The following is a 23,800-nucleotide window of genomic DNA, read 5'->3' on the forward strand; positions in this document are numbered from 1 at the left end:
CGAAGTTAGGGCTTTGCTGACTTCTCTTCCTCCTGCCACTCTCCCTGATGGTTAGCCTGGGCCATATTGCACAACTCTTCTTGCAGCCAACTAATTTGGAGGGCTAATATCAGTTGCCCAGGACTGTCCTACATGAGACCCCCAATGTGATGGAAGGGTTGTGACTGGAAAAGATAAAGTTGGGAGAACCTGGGAGCACTGCGCTGTTAGAGAGACACACAGGTTCAGGGACAGAACTCAGGTTACAAGGGACCCCTACAGAACGATTTTATGGACTCTAACATGTCACTAAAACAAATGAGCCAAAAGGAAGAAACAACCCCAGTGTCCATCCATGGATGAGTGGATAAAACACAGGTCCCACAGACGGACAGTGGTGGCATATTATTCAGTCACAGAAAGGGACAAAATTCTTACACAGGTGACAATGTGGATGAACCCAAGATATTTTTTGCCAAATGAAATAAGACACAAAATGACAAATATTTTCTAATTCCATTTCTATGAGCTTCCTACAGTAGACAAACTTCTAGAAACAGAAAGTGGCATAGGGTTACCAGGGGCTGAGGGGGAGAGGGCAGTTGGGCAGTTATTGTTTAATGGGCACAGAAATTCCGTTCTGCAAGATGGAAAGATTCTGGAGATGTATCGTGGTGATGTTTTCACAGCAATGGGAATGAGCTTCATGTTAGTGAACTGTACACTTAAAAAAATGGATAAGATGATAAATGTTAGGCTAAGTATTTTTACCATAACAAAAAAATTTCATTAAAAAAGAAGAATTTGGAAACAAGGAGCATTGCTCCATTATTAGGATGCACTGCTCTCCATCACTAGAAGAGGTAAGATGACAGTCTCATCTCCCTGGGATGATTACACTTGGCCTTGCCAAAAATGTGCAGCACGGTCATTGGCCTCTCTTAGCCTCCTCCATCATTCTTAATCGCATGGCCTTGTGCCATGAATGAAGTGTTGCAGCAGCCACACACTCCACGCATGCAGCCCACATCTGCAACAGATCAGGCCCTCACGTGCCAATAATGAGTGTTTTCCTCTCCAAAGCTGCAGCACTGCTTAAGTTGAAAATGTGCTACAGAGGGGCAGGCTTCCCAGCTGTTTCCTCTCACTCTACTCTCACACAGTAAAGTTCCCCCAAAAGCTTCTGGATGGAGACAGAATCTTTCATGGAAACAACCAAAGACTTAGCAGGGAGTTAGAGCAAAGAGCCAACTAACAAAACTGCCAGCCCGAAAATCGGGTTTATTTAACACAGGACTAACCACTGGCATTGATCATCGGAGAAAGGAAATTACTTCTAATTTGCAGAATCAGTATCACACAGAACTATCCTTGGCCCTGGTCATCTGGGAACTTGATCCCAAAGTTATCACTATCTAAGGTACGGTGGCCAAGGGCCAAGGTCTGAGGCCATGGACAGCAAGCTCTCCTATCTAAAAGAGGAAGAACGTGGATGTGTTCAGGGCCTAATGGAAGAATCCATTTATTTTATTCTCTGATCCCAGGTTCACCTAAATTTTAAAGTCATACCACCAAGTTTGAGAGGGTAATAAGTCAATCATACGATCATCTTAAACTCCTGGTTTCAGGGTAGCTCCAGAGAAGACTTTTAGTGACACCTCCTTCCCCTCATGTGCTCTCACTGCTGTCTGCTGGGCACCCACCTGGTCCTGGGGGTCCATCTTGGTCATCATCCTGTCTTCCAGGAGGTTAAAGGTGAGCACTTGGAGAACATAGAGCTGGTGCGCCATCTCATTGTTAATGGCTCGCTGCGCTCGGATGACATGCTAGAGAGATGGTTCACAAATGACACTTTTAAATAACAAAGAATAAGCAAAAATAAATAAATAAATAAATAAAGGTTAACCCTTGTTGTTACCCCAAGTAGAACCTCAACAGTGTTTATTTGGATGCACAAGGGATGGAGAATTACGGAACCACCTCTCACAAGAAAATCAGGGCACACATAATCTCAGAACTTTCCTTGACATTGTGGGGCCCAGTAAGGTTCCTGATCTTGTGGCCCAAAAACCTGGAAAAGACCTACTGTGTGCAGAAGCTCCTGGATGAAGGGGGAAAGGTACTTCAAGAAAAAATGTACCTGAGATGAGTGTCTGGAGGACACCTCTGAGTATGCTGCAAGGGACCAGCAGCACCCACCTATCACAAGAACCTTACGGTCATCTCACCCCAGGACGGCCTCTCCCAGGTTTTCCCACTTCTGATGGGGGGAGGGGTAAGTTTTAGAAGCAACACACAACAGCAAAATATTCATCTGATTTGTAGTGAACTCACTGTGGGAACTCCACAAGCCCCACTTCCATCCTGGTGTAGTCTGCAAATGCTGCTACATTTTTTTTTAACAGTTATTAGTTAATAATTAAATGAAAAGTTAAATGACATTTCTTTATAGAAACAAGACTAAAAGCAGGACAAACATAAAAGGGGTGGCCGGAAGTTGGACGCATGGGGCTTTGCTTCCACCACAGCTCATACAACAGCCAGGTCTAATGTGTATCCTTTTCCGAGAGACCTTGGCTATACTTTGAAAATGCCAAATGACCAGTCACAGTGGCAAAACACTATTCAGATCCATGATTTTGAATGCAATAGACCCAGCCAGGCCCTGCTATCTGCAAGAGAGCTTGGTCTTGGCACCCCCTGTTGCTACCAGTAAATAGCTGGAAACTCACTTCCAAGTGACCCTTCAGTAAATGCCAGAGGTCCCCAACATGAAAAAAAAAATTATCTTCCAGCCAAGACTAGAGGATAATTAGCCACTTTCTCTAGCCTCATGTACTCCTCCTTTCCTAGAGAGTCACAGTAAACGCTCTTGGTGACACTCTGGGTTCTCAGGGTGCTGCCTGGCTACCTCCTGACCTGGCACGCACCATGTCCCCACATAGACTGTGAACATGACATTGAAGCAGCCTGCTAAAAATGGAGGAGAGGGAGAAGAATGAGAGAGAGAAGGACAAGGAGGAGGAAGAGAAGAGGGAGGAGGATGTAATTCAAATGGCTGAACCAAAATTATGGGAGGGGAGAAGCTGGAGGATGGAAGGTAGGGGGTGGGGTGTCACACTCCATACCCTTCATTCTCCAAAAGGGAATGGTAACTTGTACAACTTTAGTGCCCCAAATGTATGGGCATCCATTTTATTAAAATCTCCCAGACCTCTGCACTTCAACTTGCTGTCAGAGACTAGAAACCTTAAACTTCCAGCTATGGACATTTCATAAAAGAAGTGACTCTGAAGCCAATTATCTTTGAGACAAGGTGGCTATTGTCATTCCACCCACTCATTTCTCTGAAGATTCCAACCTCAAGTTCCACACCCGGGAGGTATGAAAAACAAGCTAAGCCCTTCTTCATCCATCATTTCCAACCCTTCATCTCCCACCTGGATCCCTCTCCTTGCGCAAACACCTTCACTGAACTACACCTTACTATTGACTGCAGCTTCCACATTTTTAGGGCCAAGATAAAGAATGGCCTATTATGAATCTTTCTGTACTTTCTACAAAGCCATAATTAGATGTAGAATCTATTAGGCTGTTTTACAAAGACACATTTCAGATTTCAGTTTGGGGGTGGGGGGCATTTTGCCATCCCTGAAGAACTGGAACACCTCTTTTTTTTTTATCAGATGGTGAAATTTACATTTCATTCTTGATAGCCAGGAAGTTTAAAATCAAACTTGATCACCAACTGCAGTCCTTACCATTGGCCTTGAGTTCTAGAATATTTAGTTTCTTTTCCTAAAAAAAGGTTTCATTTTTGAGAAAAGGAGGCAGGGAAGAGAAAGAGAGAGAGAGAAAATGTGTGTGTGTGTGTGTGTGTGTGTGTGTGTCTGTGTATGTATGTATGTATGTGTTGTATCTGTATGTGTGTGTATGTATGTATGTGTTGTGTCTGTATGTGTCTGTGTGTGTGTTGTGTCTGTATGTGTGTTGTGTCTGTATGTGTGTGTCTGTGTGTGCCATGTATTTCCTAACTGACTCTGGAGAGACTGCCTCTCTGAGGCCTTGCCAATTTCTAGAGATAACAAAGTACTTCTTTCATATGCAAACCAGCTGGAGCTCATGCCACCAGCCCTCTGTCCTTATCACCAAGGAACATGTCCCAGACAACTAGAACAGTCCATAAATCCCAAAACCCACTGAATTTAAACTTCCTAATCCTAAACCTGCTTAGCCACTTTCTCTAGCCTCATGTACTCCTTTCCTAGACAGTCACAGTAAAGGCTCTTGGTCTCACTGCCCCTGACTCCTGACCAACCTGGCTTCCCTGTGAGGCCCCCTCCTGGTTGTGGTTGGCTCTTCCTTTTGGGAATTATAAGTAGCAAGCTCTTCTTTTCACTGGCAATGACCTATAGACCTGTTGGTTTCATCATAACTGAGTAATAATAAAACATTGTGTGTGTGTGTGTGTGTGTGTGTGTGTGTGTTGTGAATTCTAAGCTTGCTGAACTGGAATCGTATTATCAGATTTTTTTTTTTCATTCTAAGCAGAAAACCTGCTTCTCTCAAGTAGCTGAGAAGGCCTCAGGAAACCTTGCCGTTTGGTTTAGTTATAAACACTCACAGTGCGACTTGAAGGGCTACTTTCTCCCTGAGGTATAAGATCAAGTCTGCACTGCAGTTAGTGAACGGTTCCCACGTACTTTCCTTCTTTCCTCCTGTAAGGGGGCCAAGAAAATGATGGCCAAAATTTCAATGCTTCTCTCAGGGCCTGGTATGTTTCCAGACAGCTTCCTCATTTAAAAAAAAAGTACAAGTTCATTTTGGTGTTTTTTTTTTTTTTTTTAAGCCCCTGATGTCCTTGACTGAAAAGCCAAAAGTCTCAGGGTCTGTACTAAACCTGCCACAGGAAGAGGAAGGTCCAGCTCCTCAGGCCCCTTGGCTTCCTAGGGCAAGGTAAGACTCCTCCTGCCAATCACAGGAGGCAATTCCTGTGGGAAAGCCTTACTTACTCCAGTTCCACACACACACATTCCCCTCCTTTATAGACCCTGCTGCTTCACCACTGTTCCTGGTCACAGAGCAACCACAACTGAGGCCAAAAGAGAAGTGACAGCGCACCAGGCCACTCCCCCCAGCAACGCAGTCCCAGCCCCCGAGGTACTCACTGTTAGAATGATGGAGCGCAGCTGCTTCTGAGCCAAAATATTCGCCATCTCCTGTAGAAGAAAAGCACACCCACACGAAGGCTTAGGTTAGAGAGACACATTTCAGCAGGGCCAACAATGACTTGATCCTGGGGTGTGCTTCATAACTGTATATCAGCAGTATTTCTTAGGAACTCCCATTCAAATTATTTTTTTTTTTTGCCTATTCCATTGAGATTATAAAAGCCAGATGCAAAAACAAGGAAGGAAAATCTGGCACCTGTACACTATTTTTTATTTTTTTTGCCTTTAGAAAATTCTTCTTTGCAGAAAAAGGTGAGTGCTGAATAAAAATCAAACATTCCAAATGAAAGCAACGGTTCTCCATTAGAAAGGCTCATCATCTTTTATTAGACTGTGTGCTGAAAGCTTCTGCAAGGCAATGCATGCCCACTACAATATTGTCCGATATGAAAGAACCATTGCTTTAAAGAGTGAGGTCTTCTAAAAGCCAGTTCACTTTGATCTGTGCAAGACCAAAGAGGGAGTAGCACATACCCCAGACTGGAAAGCAGGCTCTGCCAGTGAGCCCAGTGGGTTTTAGCAGATGTCCCATATCTGGGCAGATGCCGAGCTCTGGTGTTCATACTCGGCTTCCACTCTGCTAGGGTTCATTCCTGCAGGTTGTGCTTTGTGCTCTGGCATTTCCTGACTGGCACAGAGAACTTAGGAGTGATTTCACAGACAACCTTTATCAATACTGACAAGTAGATACTAATTGGAAAATTAAAAAGTAGAGCATGGCCTTGGCCTTGGTATACTTTCAAAAAAGCTCAAAATACTGCTCATATTCAGGAAGACACTGAGATGCTGGTTTTTGGTGGGGAGTATTTTTGACGTTGCTACTCTTACTAAGCAGAGAAGAAAAAACTAAGCTACGATTCAAACAAAATAACCATAAATTCTACCAAGGTTGAAATAAATGTGCAGAAAGCTAGGAGAACCAAGAGCATGGGGGGAAGGAGCTACGAGGGGACACAGGCAAGGTGGACAGGAGCAGAATGGCAGAGCGGGGCCTACTTATTCAGGCTGACAGAGGGAACGTGGGTGACTTACAGTCAGAGGACAATCAAGGATGTCAACATTGCTCTCTACATCAACCTAACGGCGTCATCGCCACCACAGAAAGGAAAGCAAGCAGGAGAGAAGAAGGGATGGAAATTCAGAGCACTCTGTTAGAGGTTGGCAGCTTCAACGCAAGGCCCCTTCTGACCCACCACACTGAGAAGCCAGTAAATACTGTCAGACGATTCCCAAGGGCGGATGGCATGGGAGACCAAACCCAGGACAAGGTCCTCTCCCCCACTCTTGGAAACTCAGAAACTAGAGCAAGGACACTCTTCAGAAACAAGCTCAAGGACAACCCAAAATGGAACCTGTCCTCCACACTGCAGAGAAAGCAGCTCTCTCCTCCCTATCTAAACAGAAAGGCCTGGAGGTTTGTCTTGTTTTGCTTTGGTTTTGAGGTCTTGGACCAGATGACAAACAAAAGGCCCAAAGAATCCTACATCTCTCTTAATTTCCTTCTATGAATTTTATAAATTTCCTTTATAAAAGTGAAAGTCCTGCCCAATAGTCACATGAATCAAAAAAGAAAAAATACTCCTTCTCTATGCCTATTTTGGCCTGTTTATAAAATATTTAAGTTAGAAGGGACAACATATTTCTGATATCTACTAGAGCATTCATTAATTATCTGTTTACAATATTTATCTTCTGCATAACACTATGGGCTTCTCATGGGAACAGAGAATATATTATGCTTTGTATTCCCAGCTCAAGGCGCGATGTCTAGCACCGAGCAGACAATAAATGTTTGCTAAAAGAACAAATGAATATTTTATGCTCCCCTCCTGTGGAACAGAAGCTTCATCAGAGAGAAAAAAAATACATATGCTTGTCCACATCATGGATATTTTTGTCTAATATTGGGGAATTGTGTAAAGATGAGAATCCATGGGGAATGTTTTAGAGCACTAAAAAGATCTAAAATCATAGATAGACACAAATATGGATCTAGATATACCAACATAGAAAGATGTCCGGAAAATATTTTTTTAGTTCTAAAGGCAGATTTTTTTCCTTAAATGAAATAATGCACAGAGTATGCTTGCCTTTAATGAAAAAAAAAATGATACATGTAGAAGAATATTTGCATAGAGCAAAGCAGGAAGCCAGAGCCATGAGCCATGAGAGTCACAAGGTTCGTGAGGAATTGCAGTGGTTCTTTTTCTGGGTATGCAATTATGGGAGTTTTTCAAACTTTTTTCAAGTCTGTCTTTTCTGAGTTTCCTATCAAGTCCTTTAAAAGTCTTTGTTTCAAATAATGCTTATCAAAATCACCAATGTCTATAAAAAATTTTGGAAGACATCTCATCAACACATTTGCCATTAAAATAGTAATTTGAGCAATGGCAAATCATTGTAAGGAATTCACTCACTTAATAGCAACCCCTTTTCCTAAAAATCCATTGTGCATGTTCCCATCGTTTGTGCAGAGAAAGGAGAATGTCTTTAGTCCAGGAAGCATCATGGGAAAGCAGGACTTCCACCCCAAGGACAGCCAACCAGAGTAGATAGGAGGGAGAGGAGCTTTAAATTCACTTTATACAATTTAAAAACTAAAGGAAACCCAGATAATGAAGTCCAATGAATGTGATGGAACCCAAGTCAGCAAAAGAAGCTGAAATAAATAAAAGTATTAGACTGAAGTAGGTTTTAAACACACAAGCAAACAATGAGTTCTGTAAGTGTAATACACAAGTTTTTAGACTACATTTTAATCTAATTGGAGCAAGAAAATGGTCCTGGTATCTTCTATTCTTCTGGTAAGTGTTTGTGTGACAAATACAAGGAAATTCTGTGGGTGGCACCCGCTTGATTGGCATTTGATGGGACTCTCTGCAGGTAAAGGCAAGGAGGCTGGGCTTCTAAGTCTGGCTCTTACCAGCTCAGTGACTTGGTCATTTTTTTTTTTACTCTTTTTGCATCTCAATTTCCTCATTTGTAAAATAAAAATAATACAGCTTTCTCTTAATATGTGAATGAAATTAAATTAAATGATAAAATATAACTGAACATCATGCCTGGCGCATGGCAGACTATTGATAATAGTGTCATTAATGGCCCTGTTTGGCAGATTTTCCTATTTGATCAAAAAAATTTTTTTTTGAGAACTTTTAGTTTTTCAGAACATATGCCAATAAAAATGTCATGTCAAAATTAGCCCGGTTAAAACTTTATTTTACTGGCTTATAGTCTCAGCTGTTAATATAATCTTCTGTTTTATAGGCTTCCAGTGACCTTCAGGAAAAAAATAGCAAACTGTTCTTCATTAAGAACTTGCGATCATTTTCAGAGCACTCACAGCTCAGAAATGTTTTAAATTCAAAAATCATAATGCTTCCTTTGTTTTGATGAACAACAGTCTTAAATTCAATGGTTTATAAAGTCAACATCAATTTTCCACGGGCAAGTAAATAACCTGTGGCTATTTTTACTTCAAGGATTGAATTTGTCATATAATACTTTGTAAATTTTTGGTGGATTATATGTACGCTTTCTTAGCTGGATTGTTTTCGCAAATGGTTTAAAGTTAATAGATTACTCTATGTGGTGGTTTATTACATGGTCAGACTGTCTTATCTATCCATACTGCATAATTAAAAAAAAAAACTTGTTTCACAGAATCCAAAACTAAAGTTGTTTTGTTATTCCATTATATTTCCATTGGTATCAACATTCCAAAGTCAGTTGCAGATTGATACTGGGTTCCCTATGTGCCCATGGCCACGATAATTCAATTCAGTAAACTAACAGTAGTGTTTGGTGTAGAGGGAGATACAAAAGTAAGCCAGGTATATACGCCTTACTCAGGCCTAGATCCAATAAAACCATAGCCCTTGGGCAGGCATGAGCTTTCATTTCTTCTGATCTAACATCTTCTTCCACATTTGAGAAAGGAAAGCCCTAAGAGTTCAGATCAGAATATAGTCCTCCCCACCCTACATTCTATCCTGATCTACATGTGGTTTGGCCAAATGTCCTCTGTTGGGTCAGTAGAAGGATTATATTCCCTCAATGACCAGTTGAGAGCTGCCAGACAATTTTCTGGGCTGCCTGGGAGCTACGATGAGCTCATTATTTAAGTACAAATATCAAAGGAGTAGCCCACCCACGATCCCACCTCAGACCTGCGAAGTCACGCTTTCAAGCCCAGCATAGGCTCCCAGAGGCCAGACACCTCTTCCTGGTTCTATCCAATTCAAATCAAACTCACAGGAAACTATAAAGCAACACCACTCACTATGCAAAAGGAGCACCTCTCCCCATGCAAATGTAGACCCTGAGGAATGAACAAATAATTCTAAATGGGAAACAAACCAGAACCCCTGGCTTTAACCCCCGAGGTTTAAAGTCTGTAAAAAAAAATAATAATAATAATAATAGTAAAATAAAAAGATTCTTGACACAGCATTTTAGTAGTATGCTGGTTAACTTTCTAATTTCTTCTCAACTAGTTCTTGGACAATCATCATGAAGGCCCCCCTCTGGTTTTCTAATGGTTAAAAGATCTCATATTTCCATGAAGGTTTTAAAGGAAGTGAATTGTGACCAGGGAAATATATTCTATGCTTTGTTGATAGAAAAAATACGCAAGGACTTTGAGGTATGAGTTAAATTCCAAGACACAGCAAAATCAAAATTCTACTTCTTTCACATCTCCCTCTGTAATGGCCCTTTCCCTAATGGAAGAGAAGCAAAGAACTACAGAGATAGCAAAGGATAGGCTTCATATGGGTACACTTAAGGGGCTCCCTTCTCTTTTTTGCACAGAGGAGGGGAAAAGACTGCTCAGTCCTCCCAGTCACAGCCACATGGACAGAAGACATAGACATCTGCATCTTTTCCCTCCTTTCTTCTCACCTTTCCATCTCCCCCAACCCAGGGAAAGGCAAGACAGCTTATCCAAAATACAGGAACAGCACCTCCTTCACCCCAGTCAGCATCTATCAAACTCCTGGGGTTCCATTGCTTCCAACCCCAACCACAGTGATGCTGTAGTATTCTATCATTTGGGCTTCTACACTGAATCAGACTTCATGAAATAAGTCCCCTGTCCCAACTCCCCGTGTTCTTCATCAGTCAAAGGGCTTGCCCATCCCCACCATTAGGCCCAACTGCAGGACAGAGCTGCTCTGGACAGTCACCTGCAGAAAGAGCAGCAGAGCAGCCCAAAGAATCTAGATGGGAAGGAGAGGATGTTCAGTGCATGAAACGTCCCCAGCCCTGGATACAGCAGTCATAAGACTAAGGGGATGCAGCTTACCTGCCTTCTTTCATCAGGGGCCTTCAGGAAAAGTGCATTGATCACAGCGATGGTATAGGTTTGGATTTCCTGGTCTGTTCTGTAAAGATACGGAACAACACAGCAAAGTCAGAAGAGGTGATCCCTGAGGCAGATCATGGTGAGCTTCATCATCACATACATGCACCCTCTTCCCAGAAGTTAGAAAGGCAGGGAGGGACTAGGAAACTCATTCAGCACTGAGAGTGTATTTCAACCACCACGAGCCTGAAAATAAGGTAGGTACAAAACTGCCATTATTAGGCACCTGGTGGATATCATGCAGAAACACAGGAAGCCAGTTGGCTCTCTCCAATCTCTCTTCTGTTAGGATTAAAGACGTGGGCCCAGGAGTTGGGGATGTACCTCAGCGTTAGAGCACCTTCCTAGCACATGTGAGGTCCCAGATTCAATTTCCACCACCATGAAAGAAAGGGGGGTGGGGCATGGATCCAGGGGATATAGTCATCTTCACAATAGTCATTTTGTGTGTGTGTGTGTGTGTGTGTAATTTTCTGTGTTATGCATGATATAGATCAGAGAGCAGCTATGGATACCTCCGCATTCCTGTTCTTATATAAAGGAATCTACTTTGTCTCCATGGCTATGATAACACATATTCCAAAAATCCATTTCCAAATGGAAACTTTTAATAGCAAGAAGAATAGGTATTGATGTTTATAAATTTGTTTTTCACTGGAAAGAAATCAGGAATTCTAAATGAAGCACAAAATGAAAGTAAGCTGCATGGTGAACAGTAAACAAGAAGGACATAAGGCAGAAACAAAGGTGGCCTAGAAGCTCCATTTAGGGATCATCTGTCAGGCTGGTCAGGGAGAGACAGAGCTTAGAACACAGCCTGTGGCAGGATGGGATTCAAAGCCCAGTTCTCCACAGGCTGCCTATGTGGTCTTGGACAAGCTAATGAGTATCCCCAAGGCACAGTTTCCTCATCTGTAAGAACAATATATTTCACAGTGTTGCTGGGAGGAAGATAAAATGAGATAATGTCTATAAAACCCTCAGCACAGTGCTTAGCAAATAATAAACTCTCTTCTTTGGTAAAGTGCATTGTGAATGAGCACATGTGCCCCTGAGAGTCAGAAAGCAAGCTGTGACTATAAAGTTAATACATTTCACTTTCAGTGACATGTGAAATGGATCTTATTTCTAGAGAGGTTACATAAAAAAAAAAATCTCCATTCTGGAGAACAAGGTACTATTCACTGAAGCCACAATGTACAGCTTCTTTGACTTAAATTTTAAATTCTGGTCATCCTCCTGTCTCCAAATGAAGGTGGAGGGGGGAGGATGTGTTTTGGGAGTTTACATTATAAACACAACAGTTAACATTTTCAGTGTATTGAGAGAACTACTGAATACTCTCTCACACTTCTATCCTGCATCACCAACCCAAATGAGCCAACCAGATTTCCTCTTAAGAATTTGCACATGTGACCTGAAAGACCAGAGGTACTGCCACCAGAAACAGGTCATGCTGGTGCCAGCCAATATGCTACAGGAAACGTCTGCTGCTAAGGTCTCCGCAGAGGCCATAGCTTCTTTCACAAAAGCATTGTTACTTAAGTCATATCTGGATTCTAGTGAGATACTACTGTGTCCCTCCAATAAGCTCCCTCTCCTGTATAAGCTAACACAATTATTTGTTGCAACTTCAACCCCAAATACTTTACCAAGTAGCATTGTATAATGGAGTGCTTGTTAACATGGTATCATAAGAGGCAAACTTATTAGTCACCTCAGGGTGGACAGAAAGGAAAAGACTTCAGATTGCCAGGTCAGCCATCGAATAGCCACATTATATCTCAAACGTCTAGGGAAAAGCACCTTTATTATATTATAAAACACAAAAGAAGAATGTCACTGTTATCACCTTGAATATAACTAAGGAAGAAGCTTGCCACTAAAAATTCCTGGTTGAAAATGCCTAACATAAAATTTCCAATTAATTATGAAAATTAATTGGAAATAATTCATGATGTAATTCATGATATTACAGAAGATATAATCTTATATAGTTAGGGAAAGACTATTAAGAAGAAAACAAAGGGTCTTACTTTGTCTTATTAAAAGGATAACTATTAATATCCACTAAAATTCACCAAAACTGAGAGTCTCCTAAGGTCCAGACAGTGTCTAGACATGAAACTCATCAGGGATGGAGAGTGGGTAGGAGGTAGTAATTGTGCTGCTTCAATGTGATGGTGGATGACTGTGGTACATATTTTGGTTATGGGTCAACTCAATATTCTTTTTTTTTCTTGTACAATTAATTGGTCCAATATATAAAGTTTCCCATGGCATGATTTCAGCTGCCTCCCTGAAGGGCACCCCTACTCCCAGGGCGCCTCCGCATGCTTACCCTTGAAGATGAGGAATGAGTTGGCCAATAGTGATCTCCTGTGCCACCTTCTGGTAGAGGTCATGGCTATTGAGCACCATTGACTCCAAGATGGCCAAGGACCGTTGCAGGATTGAGATGTCTATGGCTGACTTGTTCACAAAGCTTGCTATCTGAAAATCCAAGTGGGACAACATTGATTGCTCATGGTAAGCAGCGCAGGGAAGTAGATAAGGGAACAGATGAAGCAAATCAGAAACTCGATTAAGGAAACCACACATATAACAAAACAGCAAGAAATCCAATGAGCCAACAACGACTGCTCACAACATCATTCAACAAAAATTGAACCTCTCTTTAAGAAATATCTTTAAAGAACTATTCTGTCTGGTCTTCTCAGCCTTATTCTCTGAGCTTCAGGTTTCACAGGCAAGCAATCATAGCACATGTATTATAAGGATCCCTGTGTTTCTCTGATGCAGTAATTTCAACAAATGCTAATAGCTACTCCTCCCCGATTCCCAGGCTAGTCCTTCACTCACACAATCCATGACTTTTACATTTTTATTATGTTCCTGTTATGTTCTCAAGGGACTCACACAAATCACACTTGTCAACACGATTGAAATGGCAAATTTTCAGTGCCTGGCCACTCTCCTAGCTACTCCTAAATAAAAAAAAATAAAAATAAAAACGAAAAAAAAAAAACTTCCCCCCCTATTCTTTCAATTTCTTATGGTTAAAATAAATTCTTCTCAATTCTCCCAAATGTACCAATCAGGAAATCATTTAAATTAGCAGTGCTAAAAGTTAAAATACTAGTTTAAGCTCTAAAATATATTCCCTAAAGAATTAATCACTAAAGCCTCAATATAATAAATCACAATATAAGAGGGAAATAAAATAAGGGGTTAGAATAATGGATCACAGCAATCCAAACACATGGGCACCATAAAGGCTTTATTTTAGAGACCTCATTAAAAGTTATTGCAGCCTGTTGACAACTCATACTAAAAGGCCATTATAATATCAGCATAATGACTGCTTTCTTAAAAGCTGAATAACATGGTCCCATGACCAGTAAGCACTCACTGCTTCCCTCTGTCAACACCAATTTCTCTCTTTCTGCTGTCCCACCCACCGTGGTCCTCATCCCCTCTCTATCCCTGTAACTCTGTAAAATGTGAATGCTCCCATGACAATTCCCAATTGTCCTCCCAACTGTCTCCAGTCCACAGATTCCCATGGAAAGTAATGGTGGGAGGGGAAGATAAGGACCTCCGCCTGCTCCGGATGCATCTAGACCTTTGGGGTGGGAAATAGTGAAGGGAAGAAGTACAGGGATATTAGAGGTTTACATTCCAAAAAGCTATTATTTTATAAAAAACCAACTACGGGAAGAGCATGAGAACTTAAGACCCTCAACAGACTGTTTTAGTTCCTCTCATGCCTAATAAACTCCCCAACGTGTTTACTGTCCCTGGTAAGCATCTGCACTAAACCTCACATCTGCTCCAATCTAACAAACCCACCACATGAAGGCCACCTTTGGCCATTGTTCTCTGACAAAAAAAAATCCAATTGCTCTCACCCTGCATTCACAGTTTTATAGTTAACTTAGGCCCCTTCTAAGTAGAGTATGAACTCCTTGACTTCTCCACCACCAACCCCCTGACTTTTTAATGTCCCAGTATGATTGGAAAGCAAAGAACTCATAAAGACATTTGCTGGCAATAGTTCTTATTTTCTCTATTCTAATTCTCCCCTCGTTGCAGGCTCCCATCTTGTCTTCACTTGTTAAATCTGGATGTTCCCTAACCCTCCCTGGAGCCTTCCACCTGAGCACCTGTTTTGGAAGTTCCTCCACCCCAGCCTTCATCCCCTCTTTTCATACATTTGGTATTTACTCATGCGTTGATTGATTCACTCAAGTAATAAGCATCGTGTGTGCCATGCCTACACCAGGCCCTCACAGTCCTACAGATCTGGAAATGCAAGGATGACCAAGAACCACACAGTTTGTAATTTCAGAGTCTTGCAATCTAGCAGAAATAGATAAAATATCATTTTCTATAAAATATATTAAATGTTCATTCTTGTCATAGAAAAGGTGATCTCCATTTGTATATTTCGACAAAGCCTCAAAATTAAGCGGTGTAACACAAATTTCATATTCTTCTTTCTCTTTCCTTCCCTGTTATTACCCTTTCTCATGTGTCCATAATCATTAGTGATTAACATTCCCAGTTCCCTACCTTTCACCTCTGTGAATACACTTTAAATACATGCTAAATATACCTTAAGCATATTTATATACCACTGTCCCATGGTATATGCGGTTACTTCGTGGGGATTAAAGTTCTATCTTCTTCAGTTCCCTCTATGTTCAAGTTTTCTAATGAATGGAAATTTACCCTCTACTTCCACAAATATTTTTTGGACAATATTTCCTTTCTCAAAATGTTCAATTGCTGCTGGGCATGGTGGCATAGGCCTATAATCTCACCAGCTCAGGAGGCTGAGGCAGGAGGATTGTGAGTTCAAAGCCAGCCTCAGCAAAAGCAAGGCATCAAGCAACTCAGTAAGACTCTGTCTCTAAATAAAATACAAAATAGGGCTGGGGGTGTGGCTCAGTGGTCGAGTACCCTGAGTTCAATCAATGGTACAAAAAAAAAAAAAGTTCAACTGCTTTTCACAAGTTTCCTGATATAAAATACAACTTTTTATAATGGTTCTTAAATTCTATACAAACCATTAACTCTCCCCTGTTCCCCAATGGGCTAGTTCAATGATGACAAAATCATGTGTCATCTTTGCTTTAATTCAGGGATATTTATAACCCACATACATATTTCCCTTCCATTGGCCATTTCTACTTATATCTTTCCCATGAAACCAATCTTTTACTTTCATAAAAACATTCTTTAAAAATTATTTCCTACAAGTTCATCTCTTCCTTAACATAGTACCAATGCTAAAGCAAGGAACCTGATGAGCATTTTGTATAACGCAGTGAGCTGTGTGTCTGCCTTATACGGACAGGGTGCGTTAAGTCTTATGTGCAATTCTGGAGTAGATACCAGTCACTTTTGAAGCTAACTTCTTTCTCTTGTCTTTGTCAGTGGTTTTAAACAGACATTTTGAAGGCCCTGTACTTTCACTGAATGTGTATTGACAACAAGGTCAGGGCTGATCCAAAAGAATGTAATGATTATCTTCCTCAAGGGAACTTGAGACCTACTCACTAGTGAATGTTCAAATCAGGAAATGGGGCTGGGGATGTGGCTCAAGCGGTAGCGCGCTCGCCTAGCATGCGTGCGGCCCGGGTTCGATCCTCAGCACCACATACCAACAAAGATGTTGTGTCCGCCGAGAACTAAAAAATAAATATTAAAAATTCTCAAAATTCTCTCTCTCTCTCTCTCTCTTTAAAAAAAAAAAATCAGGAAATGTACAAACATTATTATCTGTGCCAAGTTTGAAAAGTATAGATCTTAGTATAACTAAAGACAGTTACAAACTGTTCAGTTAAATTTCGTTTTCCTTTACCTCTCAAGATATTCATAAAGGTTTCCTTTGTCTTCCAATCACTCCCTGCTCCACAACTGCACTTTGGCAGACATAGCTCAGCTTCTTCTCTATGGTGCTGGGGATGGAACCCAAGCACTGCACATGCTAGGCAAGTGTTCTGAGACTGAGCTAAACCTTCAACTTGACAGCCTCTATCATAAAGAAGAACAGGTCAGAGGAGTTAGTGGTAACTATATATCTGACCTCATCATGCTGTTCATTCATTTAGAAATGCTACCTAAAAAATCAGAGGACTATTTAGGTAACTTTTAAGAAGCTAAGCGGCATCACAGTGCATGAACCAATAGCACAATAAATACTTCTTAGGGTCACTTAGAACTTGATTTCAAAATTCTTGTATGTTATCAAAACCAAAAAGAACCAAGGAGGGCATGAAGGGCCAGTCTCAACTTTTAAATTGGTACTATGTTAAGGGCAGAGGCTTATAAATCTCTCAAAATTTTAGGAGGCAAAAATGACTGGATTTCTTTTTTAAAAAATGACTGCATGTTTGTCTAGGCACTGAAAATATGTGCAGGGCCAGGTCGCCTCAGAGCTCAGGCCTCCAGAGCACATTTATGAAACTTTCCTTTCTAGAGAAGGCACTGATGTTGTACTTGGCTAGGAGGAAACCAACTCATAACCCAGAAAGTTCTTTTTTTTTTCTTTCTTCTCCATGTCTTCCTACCCTTTCCCTAAGTAGCCAAGTCTTTAAAAAGCAACCACATTATATATTGGCATCAAGGGATTCCAAGTCTCAGAGTGTTTATGAAATGATGTTATTTATTGCAGCCACAATTTGTAAATCAGAATCCATATCCATATGTAATGTAACAGAGAAAGAGACAGGGGCTGGCAGGGAAAAAATATTTCTCCAAAGTGGTATGAATTTGGCATTAATAGGAAGCCAACTTTGGACCATGGAAATAGGCATCTTTTGTCAGTGCATTTCCTAGTTGATTTTTGTGGAGATAAAGCTCCATTTAAAAGAAAGTTGCCTGCCTACAAATCCGGGGTTGTCAGGGTGCTGAATGTGATCCAGCTGATGAATAAAAAAAGTTAACCTTATAAAAAATTAAGTAATTATCTGATGACAATTTTTCAAATGCATGTAAGAAATCTCTCTAAGTAGTAATGTAAGGGAAATATAATAACCAAGAATGAGACAAGGAGCATATTAAAATATGTTGCCTTTTAAAAAAATATTCAAATTTTTAAAATTTAAATAGCCAAGGCTGTTGCCTTTGCTTTTTTGGATTTAAAAGAATTTTAAATCTCATTTCAATGAATGAAACCATTTTTTTTGGGTACTCAGAAAACTAAATCATTGTCTTTGTCGATGACTACTAATCACCTCATTTAAAGACACACAGCTTTGTCATTCTTTTTTACTCATGACTGAAACTTTATTTTTAAAATATAAGGACTGGGGCTGGGGCTCAGGGGTAGAGCACTTGCCTGGCATGTATGAGGCACTGGGTTCGATTCTCAGCACTGCATATAAATAAATAAGGGTCTATCAACAACTAAAAAAAATATTTTAAAAAATATATTAAATATAGCACCACTATATTGTTTCTCTTTTTCAAGGTCTATTGTTTTAAATGCTTTTAATGCTTCTAAGAAAATGCCATTTATTCATTTTATAGAAATGCATGAAGGTCTCCCTCAGCACCAGGTCATGAGGATAAAGTTATGAAAAAAGACAAGTTTCTCCCTCCTGGGCTCAGAGTCTGTTGTGAAAGACAGTCAGATGAACAAGAAAATCACAAAAATGGGAGAAGACAGTGCTGGCACCAAGTTACACACCTGAGATGTGAGGGGCACAGAGAGCAGTGGAAATCACAGAGAAGACCGTACTAATTAAACAAGGCTCCTGGCATGACTTTTTGCAGTATTGGAGAAACAGCCCTGTCCTATGTGACCAAGGATGCCCCCTCTCACTATGACTTCACTCAATCCTCCAGTCACAGGATCCTGGCATCTAACCAGGCACAGTAAGACTCAGCTGCTATGTTCTGGAAAGGGACTACTGTGGGGAATCCAAGGAGCTCAAGTCAGTGACTACAACCTAATTCCAAGGTGTTCACATTCAGGACATGATAGTTACATTTTAGTAATTAGAGATGAGCAAAGCCATTTGGATATAGAAAAGAAAAGCCTGCTGCAAATTCAGAACAGTGTTAAAATTTTTGTTAGCATGAAAGTCTACAAAACCCAGTACCTTCAGAGTCAGGCTTGCTTCTTTAGAACTTATCTTAGAAAAACATAATAGAACAATTTGTTTTCTGCTCTCATAATCCCAGGCCTCCATTCCCTGCCACCAATTAAAGAATGTGCTTATAACACATTAGAATTCCTCTGGCTTTCTCATTTGTACTAGTTCCTTTGCTTTTTAGGAATTCATATCACTGACAAATAAAGACAGTCTTCCTTTTTTATATATGTTTCCTTTTGGTTCCCTTAACTTTTCTCCTTTGGCTTCATGGATTTACTTACATAAGGAAAGAAGGTCCAGAGGTACGTCAAGAAAGCTCTGAGTTTCCAATTATCTTTTGTCTTAAATAAATCTGCAACCCCATACTTTCCGTTCTCGACACCCTCATTACACAGACGAGGGGATTCCTCTGGCCTTCCATTCCAAGTGGCATCTTCCCAAAAATTTTAGTTACTTTAAATAGAAAATCAGTAACTTTCCCCAAGGTACACCACCTCGACCATGTAATCAAAAGACATATTGATGTCACATAACCCTGGAACAATGCACAGAGAAAAGGCACACCAATACTAATGTAAGACTGTAGTTCAAAATGCATAACCTTCCTTAGGTTGACCATAGAAGAATATTAGACAATCCAAACTGAGAGAGACATTCTACAAAGTAACTGACCAGTGCTGTTTACAAGTGTCAAAGTCATGAATGACAAGGAAAAACCGAGGAACTGACAGACTGGAAAACACTAGGAGATAAAACAGCTAAATTCTATGTGGGATCCAGGATCAAATCCTTAAACAAAGAAGAAAAACTGGTGAAATGAAATAGCAACTTTACTATCATGTAAAATGTCAGAATTGGGGAAAACTGGATGAAGAGAATATAGGGTTCTCTTAGTATTCCACACATTCTATATTATTTTTGCAACTTTTCTTTCAGACTGCTATTATTTCAGAATAAATGGCTTAAACTTGAAGTGATCTTTATTAAACTTCACTGTGATTTTCTAGTCTTTGCACAGATTCACTGAAATTATTTTAGATAACTCTTCCCAAGATTCTGTACTTTTAAAATAAATTTTTGAATTCTTAACATCGCTTTATAACTAACACAACAGTAGACAGAAAAAAAATGTCAATTAACTTATTTCACAAATACTGAGAGAGGAAAACTTGATAACAAATACTAACCATTCAAGTTTAATACTACATTTTAAAGAGTTACACAGTCAGCTTTGTTTGGTTTGGTTTTGGTTTTGGTTTTTGGTACTAGAGATTGAGCCCAGGGGAGCTTAACCACTGAGCCACATCCCTGGCCTTAACATATACATATATTTTAATTTTGAGACAAGGTCTCACTAAATTACTGAGGCTTAGCTTTGAACTTGCAATCCTCCTGCCTCAGCCTCTCCAGCTGCTGGGAATTACAAGCGTGCATCACCATGACTGGCAGGACTACTCATTTTTTCTCAGAAAAATAGAAACAGAATTGGAAATGTGCAGGCATGTCTTTATCATGTGTCAATTGCTGGGAACAGTAAGGGCTCTTCTGCCCTCTCTCCCCAAGCCAGGTCTACCTTGGCCCATCCCTTTATCAGATTCTTTTCAAAAAAGAAAACAGTCAAACTGGTTGATTCCTGAGACATTTATTCCCTCAGGATACAATTAGCAGGACCCTTTATCTAAGACTCTGAGCCTGTATGCCAGGCCTGTTTTGTTCTATCCCTGGACCAAACTTAGGAATGTAGGAAATCATCAGTGGCCTTTGTTTCTTTCCCTGTCCCTGGGGATGGATCACTGAAGGATAGTAGGAACCTCATTTAGGTTTTGAAAACTTGGAGTCTTGCTTGGGGCAGTGATAGACACAACACGTGTATGGTCTTTAACAAGTGGCATGTTGACTTCCCTTAACTCTGGGTTCCCATATGCAGTCTCTTATAATGTCTGCAGAGACAAAAGGTCATTTTCACAAAGAATTTGGGTGCTCTCATCCCCACATACCTAATGCTATAAAACACCACGCTCACCTGTTAACATAATGAACCAAAAGAAACAATTATAGAATATTTTCAGAGAAAAAAAAATCTGTGAAAGAGGAAGAAACATAAGCCCAGGGAAGCACAGTCCACGTTACCTTCTTAATAAACGCCACCGAAAATGTATCCCACGACACAATGCCATGGTCCATCAGCTCCACAAAGGCCGTCAGGGTGAAGGACAGCATGTCTCCAAAGCTGCAAAACAGAGTCATGGGCCCAGAACTGAGCACTGGGAAAGATGCAGAAAGCCTCAGGAAAGCAGAATTTTCAAAGACCCCTGGCATAAGCCGCTGGACACAGACAACTTCCTCACACACCATTCACTCAAAGTCAGCATTCACTCAAAATCAGCCGGGGCCTTCACAGTTGGACAGGCCTGGCCTCACGCTGACCTCACTCTGGAGAGCTGCATCGCACTGGGAAATTCACTTAACCTCTCTGAGCCTCTGTTTTCTTAGCTGAAAAGCTGGGTAGTGAGTAATAGCTTTTTAACCACAAGGCTGCTTGTAGGGCACTTAATAAAGTGCACATCATATAAACATTCAGTAAATGCCAACGTGAAGAAAAACTTCTCAGCAAATAAAAGATCTGTTAAGAGAGGGCAATGTGCCGCTTTTATTATCCACAGCTATCAAGGGGGAAGATTCATAATAACAGTGAAGAGTATCAGCCTTTGGAAAGGATCCAAGAGCCTGCACTTACCTCTATGTGTGTACTCAGATACAGTCTGCGTCTAAGTAAAAATGGCTTACTTTGATGTTACACTGGCCAGCACTGCATCTTTAGCCCAGTGGGTTTTATGTAGTAGCTATGGAGACAACAACCCCACGTGAAGGCTTTGCTGACCCTAAACTTACTGTGATTCAGAAGCTGTAGATAGAGTCTAATGTGTGATTTAGAAATCAGAGAAAGATGAGGAGGTGCTATGGCTTGAACTAATGTCTCCCAAAAGTCCACGTGTTAAAGGCTTGATCTCCGGCTTGGCATTTTTGGAAGGTGGTGGAAATTTTAAGGTCTTCAGGTCTCTGGGGATATGCCCTTGAAGAGAACTGCTGGGCCCCTAGTCTCTTTCTTTTTTACTTTCTGGCCATGAGATGAAAGTTTTGGCTCCATCAGAAGCTTCTGCCATGATGTACTGCCTCTCCCAAAGCCAAAGGGCCAATCAGTCATGGACTGAAATCTCTAAAACCATGAACCGAAATCGACCTTCTTTGTTTATAAGTTGCTCATCTCAGGTATTTGTTACAGTAAATGGAAACTAACACAGACAGGCTCAGGTAAAAGCACTTTCTTTCTTTCTTTTTTTTTTTTTTGTTCTGGAGATTGAACCCAGAGGTGCTTTACCACTGAGCTACCTCCCCAGCCCTTTTAATTTTGTATTTTGAGACAGGGTCTCACTAAATTGCTTAGGGACTTGCTAAGTTGCTGAGGTTGGTTTTGAACTTGTGATCCTCCTGCCTCAGCCTCTATGGCCACTGGGATTATAGTTATGGGCCACCATGCCTGGTTAAAAGCACCATCTTTCTATGATAGTTCCATCTGGAACACTTGCCAGACAATATTCTGGTTTCTAGTGCTTTCCAAAGATATTTTGACAGACATTTATATACTCAGAATCCTTTACAGATAATCACCTTTACCATGAATAATCAAGATCACAAATATTAATTCAAAATTCTCAAAATTAATTCTCTCTCTCTCTCCCCCTGAGGACATAAAATTATGCCAATCAGGATTATTGCACTATATTATATGATTGATTTTTTAAAAAATAAAGGTTAGTCATGTATTTAATCTATAGGCCATTATTTCTACCTTACGAAGTCTCCCAACAAATTTAGATAGAATCTTCCCACTTATTTTCAATTAATGAAATAGAAAACAGGTTCACATTTCTTTTAAAACAGCTTCTCAATTTCCCTTCCTGTTATTGTTCTACTTAGTCCAGCCTCAAAAACAACCTTTTAAATTCTGCCCCACCTTAGAAGTTGTGATGCTAAAAGAAGCCTATAGAAAGGGAAGTCTCCCTTTAAGGAAGAACTATCATGCTAGGCCACTGCGACCAGAGGGGAAGAGACTCACTAGACAGAAATGGCTGAGGGAGTGGTGTCTGGCTTAGGGCAGCAGAGGTTCCCCTCCAGCTCCAAGTGGGCAAGTTATCCACCACCCCAGACTTCCTTTCCTCATTGATTAAAAACACGGATGAGGATGATGGTAGCAATGGTGGTATCCCACTCGGAGACCGCTGGAGAAAGGAAATGAGCTAATATACTAAAATCCCTTTTAACAGCATGTGGCAAATAGCAAGCAGCATGTGAGTGCTAGCTATTAGCACTATACAAAAGTAGCATTTTAAAAAGTGAATGACGTCCATAATGTCCATAATGTTCATTCATTTTGGCTTCCTTGTGCAAAGAATTCTCTGTTCTTAGAACCAGGAGGGAAAATGCAAGAAAAGCCAGACCATTCAGGCCACTTGGAAAAGTACCTCTAGCCTTTCAAAGCGGCACTCAGCCAGGCCCAGTCCTACAGGTGCCCCTAGGTGGCATCAGAGGCTCATGCCTCAAAAAGAAAATCCAGTGTAGAAAAACTTACTGGAAGGAGAGAACATAAAACTAGAAAGATGGGGAGGAAAATGAGTTTAACAGGTTAACAAGAAAGGTTAAATAAAATTTCTAGAATAACTCTCTTTATAGACAATGAGTCACTAGGAGATCCACGTCTCAAATTGCAAAAGAAGAAAACTGCTTCAGGAAAATAAGAGCCAAGCAGTAAATACAACTAGTAAAGATTTATTAATAGACTAGGTAAGCATTAGTATTACTGTGAAAAAGTTATGACATAATAATATGTAATATTGTTATTAGCAATATGAGCAAACATTTTATTTATTTACTTAAAAACAGAAAAATAGTCACCATATAATAACCAATAATTAGCATTTGCTTTTTTCCGGGATGGTTAAAGTCTCAAAAACTAAGATCGTCTCATAAACATGCCAGGAGATGACGGCATTCACGGCCTGCACCCAGTGCGAAAATTCCTGCCTCAATGATATTAATAACAGAGCCAGCTATGGAAC

The 23,800-nt window shown here is 40.5% G+C and overlaps 1 protein-coding gene across 1 annotated transcript in view; it reads right to left on the reverse strand.

Annotated features, from left to right (window-relative positions):
* Elmo1 (engulfment and cell motility 1) overlaps positions 1-23,800 on the reverse strand; it is a 559,102-nt gene that overhangs the window by 335,903 nt on the left and 199,399 nt on the right. The window contains exons 8-12 of the mRNA XM_026387606.2: positions 20,814-20,913; positions 12,917-13,068; positions 10,516-10,594; positions 5,148-5,198; positions 1,683-1,805 (exon numbers count right to left, since the gene is read on the reverse strand). Of these exons, the coding sequence (XP_026243391.1) occupies positions 1,683-1,805; positions 5,148-5,198; positions 10,516-10,594; positions 12,917-13,068; positions 20,814-20,913 (505 nt within the window). The remainder of the gene's footprint in view (positions 1-1,682; positions 1,806-5,147; positions 5,199-10,515; positions 10,595-12,916; positions 13,069-20,813; positions 20,914-23,800) is intronic.

Source organism: Urocitellus parryii, chromosome 3, assembly GCF_045843805.1.
Source record: "Urocitellus parryii isolate mUroPar1 chromosome 3, mUroPar1.hap1, whole genome shotgun sequence".
NCBI lineage: Eukaryota > Metazoa > Chordata > Mammalia > Rodentia > Sciuridae > Urocitellus > Urocitellus parryii.